Source organism: Chionomys nivalis, chromosome 13 (genome assembly GCF_950005125.1).
Source record: "Chionomys nivalis chromosome 13, mChiNiv1.1, whole genome shotgun sequence".
Classification (NCBI taxonomy): Eukaryota; Metazoa; Chordata; class Mammalia; order Rodentia; family Cricetidae; genus Chionomys; species Chionomys nivalis.
In genome coordinates this window covers 15,190,486-15,209,821 of record NC_080098.1, presented here as the reverse complement: position 1 = coordinate 15,209,821, position 19,336 = coordinate 15,190,486, and the positions used below count along the sequence as shown (strand labels likewise).

Below are 19,336 nucleotides of genomic sequence, written 5' to 3'. Positions count from 1 at the left end.
ATCTCTGTTTTCTGTCCCTATTTTAATGCAGGTCCTTGCTGGTGTCCATACTGATCTTTTCTGTGAGTCCCTTTGTTGATTCTTCTCTTCTGTTCCATGTAATGTTCCATGTCTGGAGTGTTTAGTATATGTGAAACTGTGACCTATGGCACCATTTTGCTAGAAAGCTTGCATAGTAGTCCAAAGAATCAATTACAAGTGATATCAATCTACATTTCCTTCTCTCCCTGCTCCTCTTAGTTTTAAGGATCCTAAACAGATGCATCAAAGGCAGTATGGGTCATTCAGAGCTTTTTAAAATGTAATTTAGTTCTACAAAACAGTTTCATTTTTATCGGATTTAATTAATACAGTCGTACACGTTATCTTTTGGAACACCTTAGTCAAACCCTTCTGTTAGAACTTTACAAAAGAATAGAGTGGGAAATTCCTTGCACTAGAATAAAGATAATTAACTCACAGTCTATCCAAATTAAATTGTTAATTTTTGTGATCCAGGAATAAAGGTCAAATGGCACTTGAAAAGATTTTGTTGCTGTATCACATAATGTCCCCTTCTGGAAGTACAATCAACACAGAAGAATTATCTGAAGTGTTTCATCTAATTTACTTTTGAGATTTTTTTATTAAATTTTAATGTGAAGTTGGACCTGAAAAATGGTGTTTTTAAGTATATGTATCTCAATTGACTGAATTGCTGGCTCTGAAAAAGTGAAGCAGTATTTCATTTTGACCAATCTTTCCTAAGGTGCTGCAATATCAGTTCACACCAATATCTGTTATTGAGTTTCCAGTAAACGTGAGATGCTCTACTTAGCACTTACAGTAAAGAGCAGAGGGAAGAAGTTGTTTTAGATGAGAGAGAATAACTGAAATTGGAAGAAAATAGTAACACTACAGCCCAAAATAACAACAAAGGGCATGTATGACAAAATGTAGTTGCCACATCAGCATCTGGAATATGCATCCAAGGCAGTATTGACATAGAAAGCTTTCCGGAACATAATCCATGCTTAAAAATAGGAAGCTTCCTTATGAAGGAGTGACAAGAGGTGGTGAGTCCATGGTCAGACTGAGCTGTGTAGAAAGACTGTCTCAAAACAAAAAACATTATTCTTTCCATGTAAGCATATCTTAAAACATATTTTAAAATTTTAATTTACAAAACAAACCTTTAGCTGAGTGGACCTAAAATCTTTAGACAAACAATCAATTACTATAAGTTAAGGGATAGTTGATATGAGCCAAAAATTATCAAGGCTTGAACCATACATAGAGATGGATAACAAAACACCCACGGGAGAGATGGAAACAGTGTTCCAGCGGGTAAATCATTATATAACATACAATGGTAACTACATTTTACTTCAAATTAATTAAAACAGAAAATACAGTATTTTTCCTCCTTTAAAAGACAGAGATGTTTATAAATAATGACTATATGTGAATGTGTCTGTATCTATCTGTATGTATAAATACATGCAGACAGTGATTAGAAGTATACTTATTTCAGTTTCTATGGATTTTATATGCTGTCACATTATAGTTAATGAATATTCACAAATACCTTTTTAGAAGTAGACAACAAAATACAAATGTAGTTACTATTTATCAGAATTCATAAAGCAAAGGATATGTATTGAATATAGGAAATGACATAAATTATTGATTTTTCTATAACCGCTAGTATAAGTTTGGCAATGAAGAAATACTCCAAAATCAGTCCAAATAAGGCTATAAAGTTTATAGAAAAATGGGTTTCTAAATGTCTCATACTCTTTTCAAACATCATGCTTTAACATCTATGGGCATATTTATTCCAATCCATCATCATTTTAGAGATTGCCACTCTCTTTTACTAAAGTAATCCTAAGTAACATAAATCGTTTTGCATCTATAAACTCATTCACTTGGTAGATACTATTTTAAAAACAAACATAAATGGTTCATGAGAATGATTTTTTGACAGTCTAATTGTTGTAGAAGAACAGGAGTAATGGACAGAGCGCATAGCTCAGTGGAGGAGTGTACGCTTCAGAATGTGCGTTAGTTTATAGGATTCTGGGGTTCAGATGAATGGGCTGGTAGAAGGAAAAGAGGAGGGGGCAGAGTAGAGGAACTCGGTATCTCTCTCTTTAACAATAGCTTATTAATTCTTTGAGAATTTCATAAAGTCTGTTTTGAATATGTTTACTATCTTCTACCATAACCCATAACTACCCTCTTCTCTACCTACACAACTTTGAGTTTTCTTCTTTATTACCCTCCCTACAGCCCAAAAAATGCAGTGTATATTTCACAAGTCATCTCAGAGGTATTCTTTTCCTTGGAGTATGGCTGACCCATCAGGGGATGTATCATTAAAGAAAACTGATTCTCCTCTTAGATGCTATCAAATGCCAGTCGTGGTGGGATTCATGCTTACTCCCTCTCTCTGTGCTGTGATTTTGTCTAGCTTGAGTTTACACAGGTCATGTGCTTGTGTTTGAATTGCTGTGATTTATATATGCAACTCTCCTGTTGTATTCCAGAGCTCAGCAATTTTAAGAGCAAAGTTACACATGGTCCATTAGAATGAAAACTACTAGACTCGGTATATATTCAGATCTACCTCTGACATTACAGATGCACATTCTGTCCTTGAATTAAATCTACCAAGAACTTTTATGAAATGTCTTAACAGTTTAATGTTCAGTGAAACTTTAAAATAAGTTAGTGCTGAAAGAATAATAATTTATTAAGAGGGCATTTGTAGTCATATTCTTTTATACAATCTTCCCAGACATCTATAAATCGATTTAGTTACCAATATTTTAATGTAGACTATAACAATGGTGACTATCATAAGAGCTAACTATTTCATACTGTATGTAATTCACACTGCCATTGCCAAGTACTAGTAATACTGACATCATAACTGACATACATAGTAGCCAATTATAAAAAATATTGATAAGGGATAATCTTAGGAAAGTTATTCATTTCACATCACCAAAAGTATCATTAACTTTCATGGGACACATCAGCTACTAGTGAGAAATATGTCAACTCTATATACCTGTCTGATTCTCAAGTTTCTGTATAACAGGGGTGGGTCATGTATACCTATGTAACAAACTTCTTTAACTTGCAGCCCAGTGTATGGCCGAGTTTGGATAATGGAGAGGATCAGCATAAATTCAACACACTGGACAGAAAGCATGGGTTTATCAGAATGATCGCCTTTGCTTATTCAAACACCATGTGTTTGTATGTGTTTAGTATATGTGTTTATATATACACACATATATATTTCAATTGTTACATAGTGTCCATATCTATTTATGTACTATATATAGTGTAACATTTCAGCACATGTACACAACATGCAAAGATCAGTTCAGGTTATTTGGCAAATCTATCACTTAGGATATGTAGCACTTATTAGTACTGAGAACCTTTACACTCTGCTAGTAGTTATTCTAAAACAATCATTGTCATCCCTAGTTATTCTACCATGCTGTAGACTTGTCATTCTCCCCCATTCATCTGCTCACCACCCTCTCTTCCTCTCCCTGAAACCTTTACTTAATGTGTTCTTGAACTCCAGCTTCAGGTAACTTCTGTAAACTCTCAGTCTCTGGCCAGTCCCACTGATACTAACTTTCACTGCTTTCTTGTGCATGCCATTTCTCTGGGAAACAGCTCTCGGTCACTTTATAGTCACAGCAAACAGTATCAGCAGATGACCTATTTTGGAGGGAGGCGAGTAGGTACTGACTGATGGAACAAATGCTGGAATCACAAAAGCTTCCTGAAATAGAGATTCGTACCTTTGTTTTATCCTGCTGTGTAATTAAAGACATGTAAGCTAGACAAGGTGGAATGTTCCTACAATCCCAGTATTAAAAAGTCTAAGGCAACAGGACCGTAAGTTCTAGGGTAGCCTAGGGCTCACAGCAAGACCCTCTTACCATATAGATTAACTGTATTTGTTTTTCCCATTAGTTTTTGAGGAAAAAAAATGATTCTTGATAAAATATATACCATTTCAGTTTATGAAAAAGTTACATTTCATTGGCAGGGTAGCTCTTTATATGAATTATTTTTAAATATTGATCTCACCACAAATCCATGGAAGTACTCTGATAGCTAGGAAGTTTGATTTTGTTAGCATAGAAGACCTTCAAATATCAACTGCTGTTGGCATTCCTATCTAAAATTGTAAAGACCTCAGAGTCTTTATTCTTGCAACACTTAAACTTATGCTAAGCACTGGAAACAAATAACCCTATCCATGAATCCTACATTCCATTTCAATGGCAGTGCTTTGAAAGACGTGTCTGATCTTTTTGTGACATTTTAGTTGTTTCTCAAAGTGATTGTCTCTTAGAGTCCTGCTCTTTAACCCTCTCTGAGAAAGGAAGGAATCTCTGCTTTTCACACTGCAGAGTGTTCTGACAAGGTTCAATAAATACATTATTTTTGTGACAATCTAGAGTTCTGTGAGCATAGCACCTCTAACCTATACTTATGCTCTAAAGTTGGGCCAACCTCTCCTTAGAAACCACAACAAGGAGCCCTTTGCTTCCATTATGCTGAAACCAATGCATTAGAGCCACATGAATTATACATACAATGTTTTACTAAACTTAAACGTAGTGGCATTTCAACTGTATATTAATAAATAAAGCTTGTCTGAAGATCTGAGAATAAAGCAGGCCCACTGGTCAGTCTTACAAACCAGGTAATGGCAACACACACCATTAATTCCACTAGCTACATAGCTTGCCATAGAAACCGGGCGGTACATACCTTTAATCCCAGTGGTGCACACCTTTAGTTCTAGAACTAGAGAGGACTATAAAACAGGAGGAGACAGCTCTCAGATACAGTCTCATTCTGAGATTCCTGGAGGTAGGATCACAATGTCGGACAGAGGTCAAAGCAAGAACCAATGACTGGCTCCTTTGTTTTTTCTGATCTTCAAGCTGAACTCCAATTTCTCTCCCTGAGTTTTTATTAACCATGCATCACCTGTACCTAGAGAGTATGATGTGATCTCAGAGAGTAGCAGCCAAGTAAGATCTGAGGATTGGCTGTTTCTTGGCTCTACAGTGTGCCAAGACTGTTCTCTGGGGAGGTGGGATGGTGAGTGAGGAGCTGGTACCTGTGAAGGCTCTTAGCTTCCTGGAGGGGCTCATGGCCCTCTAGGGGTCCGGTCACAGGTGTCTCTCTCAATTATCTACTATGGAAGTCATTTCCCCTATCAGGTCTTAGCCCATGGACCAGAAGCATATCCTTATAAGGGATGATGGCTGGTTGTCAACTCTGTCCCTTAAAGGGTGTGGGGTGCAGAGGTGAGGGGGGCTTCCCATGATGGAGGAGGACTCTTGGGGACTGAGTTCTGGTATACAGTGATGAGTACTGATACTGAAGGGAAGTCTCTGCAAGTCAGGTGGGAATGGGCTGGACCTACACTTTCAAGACAATCAGCACAGGGATACATGCTCTTATTGAGCACCTACTCTTCAAGGCAGGATGCATTTATTATGCTCTTTTCATGGCTATACATGTTGGCTTACTGCATATAGTTTTCTTCTATTAGTTATAGCCTATTTTTATTTTAGACAAAAGGGGGAGTCAAAGTAAGAGCCAGTGGCTGATTATTTTGCTTTGCTGACCTTCAGGTTGAACCCCAATTTCTCTCTATGAGTTTTACTAATTGTGCTTCAAGTCATAGTTGAATATATATACACAGTGACCACTCACAGCTTTTAAATCTTTTCTGGAAACTGAATATCCAAAGAGATTTTAGTATTTATCACTTCTGGCAGAATCCAGAAGACAGGATCTTACCTCTGATCATGCAAACCCTAGTCTTATCTTTCTTCTCCCCACGCCCACCTCTCTCTCCAGCCTTCATCCCTGCTCTTGCTTTCACTCTCTCCCTTCCTCTCCCCACTCCCTCCTAATTTCTTCTCATAAGGACTTTAATAGCATTTGATTAGGGTCTTACCCTGATGACTTCACTTAGCTGTAATATCCTTTATTGAAGTCTCTAACTAGAAACATGGTCCTGTTACATATTAAGACCTCAACATCAGTTGTGGGGGAACATAAAATCAAGTCCCTGACAATATTTGAGAAATTATTTCATCAATGTTTTCTACTTTTGCTAAAAATTATAGGTTAATTTAAATTGTATTTGAAAAGTTTTCTCATGACATGTGTGATGTACTCATGGGCTCACAGCAGCTGTGATTGCCTGTACAATACCAACACAAGATCAAGCCGGTCAAAAACGTGGCACAGATAGGGCAGATGATCTCTAGGCCCCTCCCATTACTGAGAACTATTGATAGTTGATCCTTGCTGGGAAAGGGAAAATTACACTCTGAGAGGATTCTCACCCTCCAATAGAAGCCCACTCCCATAGGGGCAGCATTAAGGCAGACTTAGTGGAGTTTTATTGTTCTGCTTTGTTTTTGTTTTTGTTTTGGAGATAGGGTTTCTCTGTAGCTTTGGAGCTAGTGGGTTTTTAAAAAGACTTGAAGATGGGAGGGGCATATATCAAATGGGATATGGTGGAAGTGGATCAGAAATATGGATAGAATGTAATTATATTTCATTCTACATCTGTAAGAAAATTTCAAGAATAAAGACTTTTTTAAATATACTTTTTTATGTGCATGGGTGCTTTGGCTGCAAATATATCTATGTGCCATCTGCATGCTATGTCTTCAGAGGCTAGACGAGAGTATCAGATCCCTAGAGCTGGAGTTACAGACAGTTTGAACTGCCATGAAGGTGCTGGGAATCAAACTTGGGTCCTCTGGAAGAGAAGCTAGAGCTTCTATAACTGTTGAGATATATCTCTGCCCAGAAGAAAGAAAAAAATATAAAGGTACTGTTTTCTAAAATAAAATATGAAAAATAAAAGGTAAGAAAGAACTCATTTCATTACAAGAAACTCATTCAAAACCAGATGTACTTGCTACCACTACTCATCTTAACCATGGCACTGTTTTCTGTTTAGCCAATCAGAGCTGCCCCAGTGGAGCTTTGATGTGCAACTCATCAGGCATCTGTGTCCCATCTCACCAGCGCTGTGATGGTATGGCCCACTGTGAACACTTCCAACTCGATGAGTCCAGCTGCTCAGGTACTCCATTTTCTTTTGAACTTTCCTTTGCAATACGAACTATTAACTAAATCTGTAGGTGATAAAATATTAAAAGTAGATTTTCTAAATAATAATAGACATGGATTTATGATATTGGTTTGGAGGCATGAAGATTGTTGAAATCCTAGGTTTGCTAATTTTTAAAATGAGTAATGAACTCTTTATTATTACATAAAGTGTCCACTAAATAATAAATGCTAGAAAACAGGAAGATGGTTCAGATATCCTATGCCTACAGGAATAGTACTGCATTATCTTTATGAAACTACATCCATTTTCCTACTTTTTAATGAGAGTATCACATAATTTAATAATGTATTTTTCTATAGGTAATTAAATCTTAGGTTTCTTTTGAAGCATTTTTTTATTTTTCTGAAACATTTTTATGACCTTAGAGCATTCATACAGCATAAGAGCTGATAATATACAACAGTTGTCCTGTGTGTATAAAAACTGCTCTAAAAATTTCTATAACGTATAAAATCCCATGGTATAGGCTATTCTTATCTTCTCTCCTGAGTGATCAAATTTTTCTTTCATATAGGGCATTTGTAAAGTAATAGAGAGCTTGAGGCAATATAATTCTGCCAAAATTAAATGACAATATGAATCAGTAATAAAATATATATTTGATCATATTTCTTAATAAGTTGGAAATATTTTATATCCACTGTAGGCAAGAATATATTTTATGTCTTTAAAAGTACCCAAGGAATTATGAAGTATGTGGCACAAGCGTGAACCAGTTGTAGTTCACAAAAGGCTCATTTACCTACTTCTGATTTGATGAGTATAATACCAAATAAATAAATCACCAGGTCTAGTCCCATATACAAATATATAGTCCAATATATAAAATATATAAAGATAATCTACAAAAGCATTGTTTTTTTTTTCTTTTTTCCTTTGCTAAGCATCGTAGACCCTAAAGATAAGTGGCCCAAAGGGGAGGCCAGTTAGTCTGTTGAAAGAGTGTAAGAAAAAAGCTGGGGATAGAGATATAAAGAGGTTCCGAACTCATAACACAGGAGCTGGGGTAGGAAAATTGTGATTTATTGTCCAGTCTAAGCTACAGTTAGACTTAGTAATGAAAAATGAATAAAGAGAATAACAGTATGGTAATAATCCAGTTCTGTTCTTTGAGACTCTTGACAGTTTGCTCATGTCCATGTGAAGATAAGATTTTCTTTAAGACATCCTTCTGTGAGCACAAATCAAACTGTGCTATGATTTATTGCCTGCACTGACATGGTGTACCATTAAAAATAAGGTCAGAGAAATGGAAAACTTGCCACTCAAACTGGGTGATAGATACCCCATTGATTTCAGTCAAGTACCCATCACTTACAGTCCACTCACGAACTGCAGGTCACATTGACATAGCTACTGAATTAAAGTGACACAAACAGCTAGTGAAGCCCTTGTCACAAATTAAATCCATATTTCATTGTGCTCTCTATTTACATTTTTATACTTTGGGTTCCTCTATTAAATATGATAAAGTTAATGCTTGTGGTTTTTTTTTTAAGTTATCCATTTTGTTTTTCTTTTTTATTGATTTTATTGAGCTATATATTTCTCTCTGCTTTGCTCCCTTCCTTCCCCCTTTCCTTCAACCCTCTCCCATGATCCCTATGCTCCCAATTTACTCATGAGATCTTGTCTTTTTCTACTTCCCATGTAGATTAGATCCATATATGTCTCTCTTAGGGTCTAGGTTCTCTGGGATTGTGATTTGTAGGCTGATTTTCTTTGCTTTATGTTTAAAAACTACTTATGAGTGAGTACATATGATATTTGTCTTTCTGGGTCTGGGTTACCTCACTGAATAAGATATTTTCTAGCTCCATCCATTCGCTTGCAAATTTCAAGATGTCATTATTTTTTCTGCTGTGTAGTACTCCATTGCGTAAATGTATCACATTTTCCTTATCCATTCTTTCCTTATCCATCTCTCTTGAGGAGCATTTAGTTTTTTTTTTTTTAGGTTCTAGCTATGACAAACAATGTTGTTATTTTCCTAAATATAACACCAGCAGAACAGACACTGAGAGAAGCAATTAATAAATGGGACCTCCTGAAGCTGAAAAGCTTCTGTAAAGCAAAGGGCATGGTCAAAAAGACAAAATGGCAGCCTACAGGATGGAAAAAGATCTTCACCAACCCCACATTAGACAGAGGAGTGATCTCCAAAATATACAAAGAACTCAAGAAATTTGTCATCAAAAGAACAAATAATCCAATGAAAAATGGAGTACAGACCTAACAGAGAACTCTCCTCAGATGAATCTAGAATGGCTGAAAGACACTTAAGGGAATGCTCAACATCCTTAGTTATCAGAGAAATGCCAATCAAAACAATTCTGAGATTCCATCTTATACCTATTAAGAATGGCCAAAATCAAAAATACTGATGACAACTTATGCTTTTGAGGATGTAAAGTAAAGGGAACACTCCTGCATTGCTGGTGGGAATGTAAACTGGTACAGCCTTTTGGATATCAGTATGGCGATTTCTCAGAAAATTAGGAAACAACCTTTCTCAAGACCCAGAAATACCACTTTGGGATATATACCCAAAGGATGTTCAATCGTACCACAAGGACATATACTCAACACTTGTGTTTTAAAGAATGCCTTTAAAACAGGTCCATAATAACACATTTGCCAATGTATGCCATACATCTCTGCTTTTTCAATTGGTGCTTCTCTTAAGGTCAGCCTTAGATGGGTTTTTGGAGATCTATCCTTGTAGTGGCCAGTACTCCCCATAGTGGCTCACAGCAGATGGTGAGCATCTGTCTTTGCACCCCTTGAGGTTTTAGTCGTTAAGAACATCAGACTCAGGCACAGTGAGAATATTTCAATGAATTTAGTCAGTCCCTGAGTCTCATCAGGAGGCCATAGCTTTTTCAGGTTTTGATTGCTTCTGCAACAGAAAAAAATTATCAAGTTTCCTTCAACTGAAATTAAACAGGAAGTAATATTTCCAATTATATACAGTGGTAGCAGTTTGGAAAATTTTTGATAAAGTAATACTATAATTATGGTGATATTCCATTGCATAGAGAATTAGAAAATGGCATGAAAATATAAAATTTTAGGATAATACATGAAAAATATAATATCATATTTAATGTATGATAATGACATAGCTTCATAAAGTTTCAGACGGTTTTAAACAAAACCAAAGAACTAAAAATTCCCAGCAAGGATCCTGGAGCTACTTTAAGTCTCTGAGACATAATAATCACTACTATGGCCCTTGCAGTGGGGCTTCAAAATATAGAAAAAAGAGGCTCCAGAGACAAATATGGTGTTTCATAAAAGTATGAGAGCCTGAGTTCAGATCCACAGCACCAGTGTAAAAATAAATCCAAGCAACCAAACAGTGGTGGCACATGCCTTTAATCCCAGCACTCAGGAGGCAGAGGCAGGCGGATCTCTGTGAGTCTGAGACCAGCCTGGTCTACAGAGCTAGTTCCAGGACAGCTAGAATGGTAACATAGAGAAACCCTGTCTCAAAAATACAAAACAAAACAAAAATGAATAGATAGATAGATACATAGATAGATACATACATAGATATATACATAGATACATAGATGCATAGATAGATACATAAATACATAGATAGATAAATCTATCCAGGCATGATGGTGCATGCTCATAATTTTAGAGCTGGAAAACATAGACAGACATTTCTCTGGGACTAACTTACCAAATATTTTAGCTAATTATGGTGAGACTTAGGTCTCTGTGAAATAGCTCAGCTAAAATCAATATGTACCATATCTCCTGAGTATGTGGCTTCTTCAAAGTCATATACACAAAAACAAGCACCTGTACTGCACACACACCTTGTATCTTTATGAAACAGTATCTATCACTGAGGTCTTGACTTGCTAAAAAAGCTCTAGAATTCACACATCTCTTTAAACCATACGTGGATATTGTACATTTGTTTCTTGTCTTTACAGTATATAGACACCACATATTGGAACTGAACTAAATAAAAAAATATTTGACATTTTTAGGCAAGAAGCTCTTTGAGTTGGACAAGCAAGATTTGCTTGGAGTTTATATGTTTCTTTGCTAACAACTCAAATAAATTTGGTTAATCCGATGGAGCTTCTGTTTCCACACAATGTTCCAAGGGCTAAGAAAACAACATAAGGCAAACGGTTTAGACTGTACTTGTCGCACAGCAGGTCTTCAGATACTGGTGATTCGAGCACAAATTTTAGTTGGTCTTATTAATAAAAATCCCAGAATCAGATATAGGGATTAAGGTTGAAGATCAGAGAAGCAGGGAGGCCAGACACTAGAGAGTTTTTTTACCTCTACCAACACTCAGACTGAAGAAGGGATGAGCATGTCCTCAGAATGCCACTCCAAACTCCATCTGTCTCCATCAAACCCCAGACTGCAATGAGTTCTGTCTCCTTCCACCTTATATTCCTCTCTCTGCCCAGCTATATCTCTCCTGTCTCCACCTCCATAGTACTGGGATTAAAGGAGTGAGCCACCACTCCCTGGTCTCAGTGGTTTAGCTCTGCACTCTGATCTTCAGGCAAGCTTTATTTGTTAAAACACAAACAAAGTGTCCTTACAGGTGATGGTGCTTGTAACAATAGGAGAAGGGATGAGGAAAAGCTGGAGATGTAGAGTGATGGAAATGTAGTTTAGTTTCCTGGCCATTAAAAAAGTCCTCCATAAATACAGTGATGAGTGAGAACAATTATTTAATACCTTACATGTACAACTCATTAGTGTAGAAATGATAAAAGTATACTTTCATCTTTCTAACTCTCATATATCTATCTGTATATTTATATCAAATATCTCGATAGAAAGATGATAGATGAGAGATAGATAGATAGATGATAGACAGACATATCAATGATAGATATTTTAGATGAAAAATACGCACTTAAAATCCCAAACACAAACAGGTCATAAGTACCTGGTCCCAGGTAACACAGAGCTAAAATCAAAGTTTGTGCAGTTATCCATCTTTCCAGAAAAATTTAGTGCAGCAGAGGACACATTCAAGACTCTATTTTATTCAGAGAAAAAATAGATACCTAGTTACATATTTAAGAGTATGTCTGTGCTTATGAACATGCCTTTCTTTGTCCAAAGTAATACACCAGAATGGGATTAAATATAAACTCTCCCACAAACGTTGTATCAGTGAGTTGTGTTGGCCTCCAGACACAGGATCATAATCACCAAGGCCAGAGGGTTAGGCCAGTGAGAGGTCACTGTAACGAAAGAACAAGGGGCCTTGTGAGATTTGTAATATACTCTCATTGATTCTTCTGTTATGTACTAGAAATAATGGTCTTCTTCATTCCTAACAAACCATATCCATCCCCTTTACCATTTCACTTAGTGCTCAAAATTGCTTTGAGAAGCTTAAAAATTGAAAATAGTCTGTATTTCAATTTAATGATCTGCTATGAATTTATAAAATAAAACCTTCACAGAAAAAAAAAAAAACAAACTACACTCTGAGAAAAACACCAGCATTGAAGCTAAAAAGTGAACTCAACCTATAAAGTACTTGTTTTGAAAGCCCAAAGAGAAGAGATTGATTCCCAGAAACCACACAAAAATAAATAAATGAAATAAAAATGAAAGCCTTCCATGCTGATACCTTCTCATCTATGTCCTGGAGAAACAGATAAGTGGGTGCCTGGTTTCGTGAGTTCAAGGCCAGTTAGAGACAGTATTTCAAGCAAACAAGTTCAACAACAAAGAAACCATGGAAGATGATACTGTGAAAGAACACCTGACCTTGTGCTCTACTCAGCGTCCTTGTTTTCTCCTCATCAGTCCATTCGCTACGATAAAGAAGCATAGACCAGGTTCCCATCACATCATGCTGATGAGCAACAAGGCTGCTTTATTTGTTGTGATCGTAGTGAAGATGCATGACTCTAGAAGAATGGGGGGCAATGGTTGCCCTGTGGATTGTGATGCCTGACAGCATCACACTTGGATGATGTTTTGGTTTAGGTTGTTTGTTTGGTTTCACTTTTTGCACTAGAACAAAGGTACTTAGGAGAAATAAGCAGGGCATGCTTGTGTCTATTTGTGCCCTGCTGATTGCTGGGCTCCTTTACCGGAGCATCTGGTTTCTTGTTTTTGGAGGAAATTTTCTATCTATTCAGTTCAAGGAGGCGCATCACAGAAGGAAAGATGACTTTTCACTTTCCTTGTCCATTCTGCAGCCTCTAGATAGTTAAATAAACCTAGGCGAGGGGAGCCACGATGGGAAAGGCACTACTGGGAAGCAAAATGTTGAGAGCTCTGGAAACCCAAAATGACACTTGACACTAGATACTAAACACATGGTATTTTCAGACACCCCTCCCCCACACTTCTGACTTCTTTCCTAATGCTTTAGGAATGTTCAATGACTGTCTGGACAATCTTCCTCAAACCAATTTTCCCCCAGTGATCTACTTTAATCCACAGTGTCTGCATGAAATTTCTATTTCTTTACTTTTCTTCATAAATAATCTTTTCTCTTCCCAAGTAAAAGTTAATTCTCTCTCTTTCCCTGACACACACTCCCTCTCTACATTAAACTTGGGTAACTACTATTGGCATGCCTTTTCTGGCACAAATACCAATGGCCATAAAGAAAGCTCCACATTCAAATTCACGCGTCTAAGTTTTATTTCATATGCCTCAGAGCTGCAGATTTCAGTGCCATGGAGAAACATGAAGTGTATCTCTTTGCATGTCCCTTAACCAACCCAACACAGAATCACCTTTCAATTTTCCTTCCCCATCAGTCATTCAACTATGTGAGTGAAGCCACCAGCGTGTCAGTGGCCCAGTCAGAACCTGAAACATCATTCTCTACTCTTCCAAATAATCATGAAACTATTTAAACTTCAGAATCATAATTGCTAATCAATGTGTATAGCTCTCACCCCTCTGTCTCAGCCCTAACCTATCCCTTTAGGCGGCAACCATTTCTTCACAAAGGACTCTTAACTGGGTCAGTTTCTTTCCTGATTTTCCTCTTTACTGGACAGACTGCAGCCAGTCTGTTCTCTTTCTAAGCACGAAGGCTCCCAGGCTCCTTCTTAAAGTCCTAGCTTCCATGAGTCTATATGCTTTGAATATAGACTCCTATATCTCTGACTCTTCAATTACCACAAATTCAGTCACGGTGAACTCCCCAGTCCCCACTATTGAAACACATTGAATCCATTTTGCAAGCCTAGCAGTTTCTATGTTTACCTTCACACAAGCACGTGATTGTCAACATAAGTGGGCGCCAAGTATAATGCACAGAGTATGCCCTGATTTACCGAATGTCCCATCCTTGTTATACCTCTCAATTATCAGTGCCCATCTCAGATGCTGCATTGTCTTGTACAGTCTTTTGATGCCTCACTACGCTGTTACCTCCTCCTTAAGCTTGGAACATTAATGACAGCAGGCGCCATACCTTCATATCTTTATGAAGTCATCATGAGGTGTTCTCAAATACCTTCAACACAACCTGAGAAGGGTTCTGTTTTATCTTATGTTTACTAGAGAGGAAACACACAGAGAAGTTAGCAACCTCCCCCAATATTGCACAGCTGCTTAGTTGATCTGAAATTCCAGTTCAGATAGCTGGTTCCAATAAGTAACAAAAGCCTCACCAAGAGTGTCAAGTTGTCAGTACTGTTACTGATCACATTCTAGGGGCCTAGGTCAAAGTCAGACATTTCATAGGTGGCCCGTAAAAACATTGTATCATTGTATTAAACTTAAAAGTGATAGAGGTTTCCATTAGGTATTACAGCTACAATAGCCCAAGCAGGGTAGTATAGTGAAGTGGGAGTGATTTCTTTCTAATCTGTTGCTTTTATTGGTTAATTAATAAAGAAACTGCCTAGGCCCATTTGATAGGCCAAACCTTAGGTGGGTGCAGTAAACAGAACAGAATGCTGGGAGAAAGAAGTAGAGTCAGTGAGTCACCATGATTCTCCCACTCCAGACAGACACAGGTTAAGATCTTTCCCGGTAAGCCAGCTCGTGGTACTACACAAAATATTAGAAATGGGTTAGATCAACATGTAAGAGCTAGCCAATAAGAGGTTAACACTAATGGGCCAAGCAGTGTTTAAAAGAATACAGTTTTCGTGTAATTATTTTGGGTAAAGCCATGCGGGCAGCCGGGTGCCAGAGACGCAGCCCTGCCGTGCCAATCTGTATCAACGTAATAACCAGGCTAGCTTAATATGAAACAGCAAATTTTAATGAAGGAATAGCTTACAACACCAGGGATCCAGCGATGAGCAGGAAATAAAAAAAAAAAGAGAGTGGTGGGGCTCGAGCTGGCCAGATTTATACGTAAATATTGGCCCGAGGCAAACACGTCCCCAAATGGGCAGGGCTAACCCTACAGTATAGAGTCCTGAAAAAAAAAATGGCTGTGTTAAAGACAGATGGGAACTTTGGGGATCAGAAACACTGGCCAGCCATGGTGCATCAAGGAGATGCAGGGTCAATACATCCAGCACGGTGAGCCAAAAACACAAAGTGCTTCTGCAGTAAAAAGTATGTGAAAATATATGGCATAACTGTTTTGAAATATTTAACCTGTAAGCAGACCATCTTTGAAAATAAATGTCCATTCTAAAGGTGAACTAGGGAGTGACACTCGCAATGAAACAGTGGTGCCTGGGTAAGTGGGACCAAATGAACTGTGCCAGTATCTGCCACAGACCGGAAGGCGGGTCATACATATACACAGGAGTGCACAACCACCTATGCATACTAATCTGCCATCATTCAGTGACTTCTGTGACACACACAAAAAAAGATTCAGTAAACACAAACATCTAGTATTTCAAAAAACAAGCCCTGCAGATATCTAAGATATAAATAGATTGCACCTAATCTAGGGGTAAACATCTTCTCTTTTAGTATGTCATTCAGGTACACAAAGGGCAAGAAGCATCTAGACCATCAGGAACCACTGGCCAAGTTAGGAGCAAGAAGTGTGCCTAGGAAGAATTCTTTGCTTTTAGTAACCGAGAAGCCAGTTACCCTCAGATGAAGTTTAATGCAATATCTAATATAAATATATACCCCTTACTTATAAAATGTTTATTACAAACTGTCTCCACTCTGCTTCTTTTTCAGAGTGTCCAGTATATTATTGCAGAAATGGTGGCACTTGTGTGGTAGAGAATATTGGTCCCGTGTGTAGGTGAGTTCTTAATTGTTATTTCATTGTGTTTAGCATTGTAGTCAGATAGTTTACTTATTGGTCTTGAGGCTTAAGATAGTAGAATCATAAACCAATATATGATTAGTCTGGTAAAAATTGTGAATTATGAAGCTAATATACAAATTTCTGTGCATGTAAGGTAAAATAAAGTGACTATATTTCAAGAAACATTAAATGTTTGATGTAGTTGTACATACTTTTGACATTTTCTAGCATGTGGGATTTAGCATTTCAAAACTGTGTATTATTAACACTTTTATGTTTATATGGTTTTAAAAGATTTCTGTGTTTTTGAATCTCATTTTGTAGAACAAGTTCATCTTGAACTTGCTGTACTCTGCTGCCTCAGCCTTACAAGGGCCAGATTTATTGCTGTGAGCCACCACACTTGGCTCAAAAGATGTTTTTCTGATACAGTTCTCCAATTTCATATACAGCTAGCTTCTGCAATTCCACTCTTTCTTTTTTATTTCAAATCCCATATTTGTGTTGCATAAAAATAAAGGATAGAATTAGTTCATAAATAAGACTATCTTCTGACTTCTCAATGGATGTTTGTGAGAAGATTAAAAGTACAGATAGAAGTCTATTTGCATACTTGGAGCAAAAATAAACAAAAACAGGCCTTGTGAGTTCTTCTGGGAATTACTCATATTGCATATCAAAGATTCTTGATTTTTTTTCTCAGACTGTAGGGAATTGTGAAAAAAAGTTTCATAAACTCAAAATGAAGTAATGCATATTGCATTATATTTTTGTTTATGGCTTTTTAATCTAGAAGAGAACTGCAAAATCTTTTGAAGGTTGATATTAGAATTATAATGAAGCACACAAATACCCAGAAAATACCCATTATTATCTATTTAAATTCTTAAATCCTTTTGAGTTGGCACTCATATCTTAGATTAGGTAGTTTGCTTCTCTTTCCAGAAGAGGTTAGGAGGCCCTACCCTTCATTTTGCAACTATTAGCTACTGAGAGGTTCTAGAGACATTTAGTTGGGTACCCATTAGTGATTCACCAGGCTTCAGTGGATAGTTTCAAAGCCATGGTAACACAGATGATCCTGATTAAACTCATTGGGTTTCTAAATAACAACAACAAGAGTCATGAATGTGGAAAGGGTGTGTGTGTGTGTATGTGTGTATGTGTTGTGGCATAACAAAATGAGAGGGAGATTAGTGGGGTGATCATAATTATCAGGATAAACATTATACATGTATGAAATTGTCAAAGAACAAAACAATATAAGCTCTAAAAACATACAAACAAATAAAAAAACAATATAATACTCCAGGCAATGAGATAGCTCAGAGAGTAAAGGTACTTTGCAGCCTAGGACTGAGAACCTGAGTTCGAACCTGAACCCTGGGACCCACATGGTGAAAGGAAAGAATTGGCTCTCTGAAGTAGTCCTCTGGCCTTCACAGGCACGCAGCAGCATGTGTGAGCCCACACAGAAGCTTGTGCACACATTCTCCCCCCAACCTGCTCTGTGTGTGTGTGTGTATGTGTGTGTGTGTGTGTGTGATGAGAGAGAGAGATAGAGAGAGAGGAGAGAGAAAGAGAGAGAGAGAGAGAGAGAGAGAGAGAGAGAGAGAGAGAGATTAACATCGATGAAACTGAATTTCAAGTGAGTTTCTTAAAGAGTTTGGTCTCAAGTCCATTATGTAATTGATTTCACATCTCAGGATTATACTTTTCCTCATTTAGCATGGAAATTTATCATAAACTGTTATTTGATTCAGAGATGGGATGCATATTATTGATCTCTAAGATCTCTCAAAGAAACTGAGAAGTCGGCCATATGATGTTTATTAGACATCAGCTAAGTGGATGATGTTATTTCATGTCAACTGTTTACAGTAAGGCCATTCGTTCTTTTGTCCTCTTCAACCCTGTTGAGCTGGAAAGCTCCCTGGCTTTAGATAGTCTCAGCTGAGCAAGCAAAAAGCTTTGCATTCTTGGCAACCTCCTCAAGTACTTAAATAAACTTTAGCAATTGAAATCCCGATGAAGAAGAACTAAATTTATTTCTCTCAAATGCAAAGCTCAAAGGTGGGGGACAAGATATGACAGAGAACAGAAAGGCAGATGGAATTTCAGGAAGGAAATAGTTGGAGCAAAGTGTAATTATACTACTGCCAAGAGGTCCATATTTTAATATACTGCTTGTAAATCAAATACCTTTTCCAAAGAAAAACTTTAATAACAATGATTATGAGCAATCGCTCAGAATCACTGTTGCCTTTTTTATTTTTGATATTATAATATCGTTATATAATATTATAATAATGTAGTCTCTACATTCTTTGTGCCCAATAAGTAGATTGTGAATAATCTAGTGAAAGTAAAGTCTCTAATAGCAAGTCACTTGAGAACACTAAGGGCATCAGTGCATCTCAGACAGCAGAGGCCATGATCAAGTGAATGGGTGGGTATAGGAGAAAAGTGGGTAAAGAAAAGATTTAGTAGTCAGCATCTAATGAAATTGCTCTAGTGGAAACTAAGCAGAAAAAATATATATGTGTGTGTACACATATATGTATATATGTGTATATATATATATAAATTACAGTCAACTAAAACACAAAGAATACATTCAAGTCTATCGATTGTTTTATATATATATATAAAGATTACAGTCAATTAAACACAGACTATATAAAATTGGGAGGTATGTACATAATATATTCTTATATCTGTAAACAATGATGCATATATACTTTGTATATATACATATATAATATATATAATTTAATCTAACTTATTTTTTAAAGAAGAAACATGCCAAGAGGAAAACTAAAAAAAAACAGAGAAAACAACTGGACAAATAGAAATAGAGACAATTAGTGTAATCTTACATATATGTGTGTGTGTGTAAAAGCAAATAGCCAAATTATAATATAAATATATTTGAT

General features: G+C 36.9%; 1 protein-coding gene across 1 annotated transcript in view; it reads left to right on the top strand.

The window, feature by feature from the left end:
* Malrd1 (MAM and LDL receptor class A domain containing 1) overlaps positions 1-19,336 on the top strand; it is a 642,532-nt gene that overhangs the window by 532,154 nt on the left and 91,042 nt on the right. The window contains exons 34-35 of the mRNA XM_057787647.1: positions 7,019-7,144; positions 16,328-16,394. Of these exons, the coding sequence (XP_057643630.1) occupies positions 7,019-7,144; positions 16,328-16,394 (193 nt within the window). The remainder of the gene's footprint in view (positions 1-7,018; positions 7,145-16,327; positions 16,395-19,336) is intronic.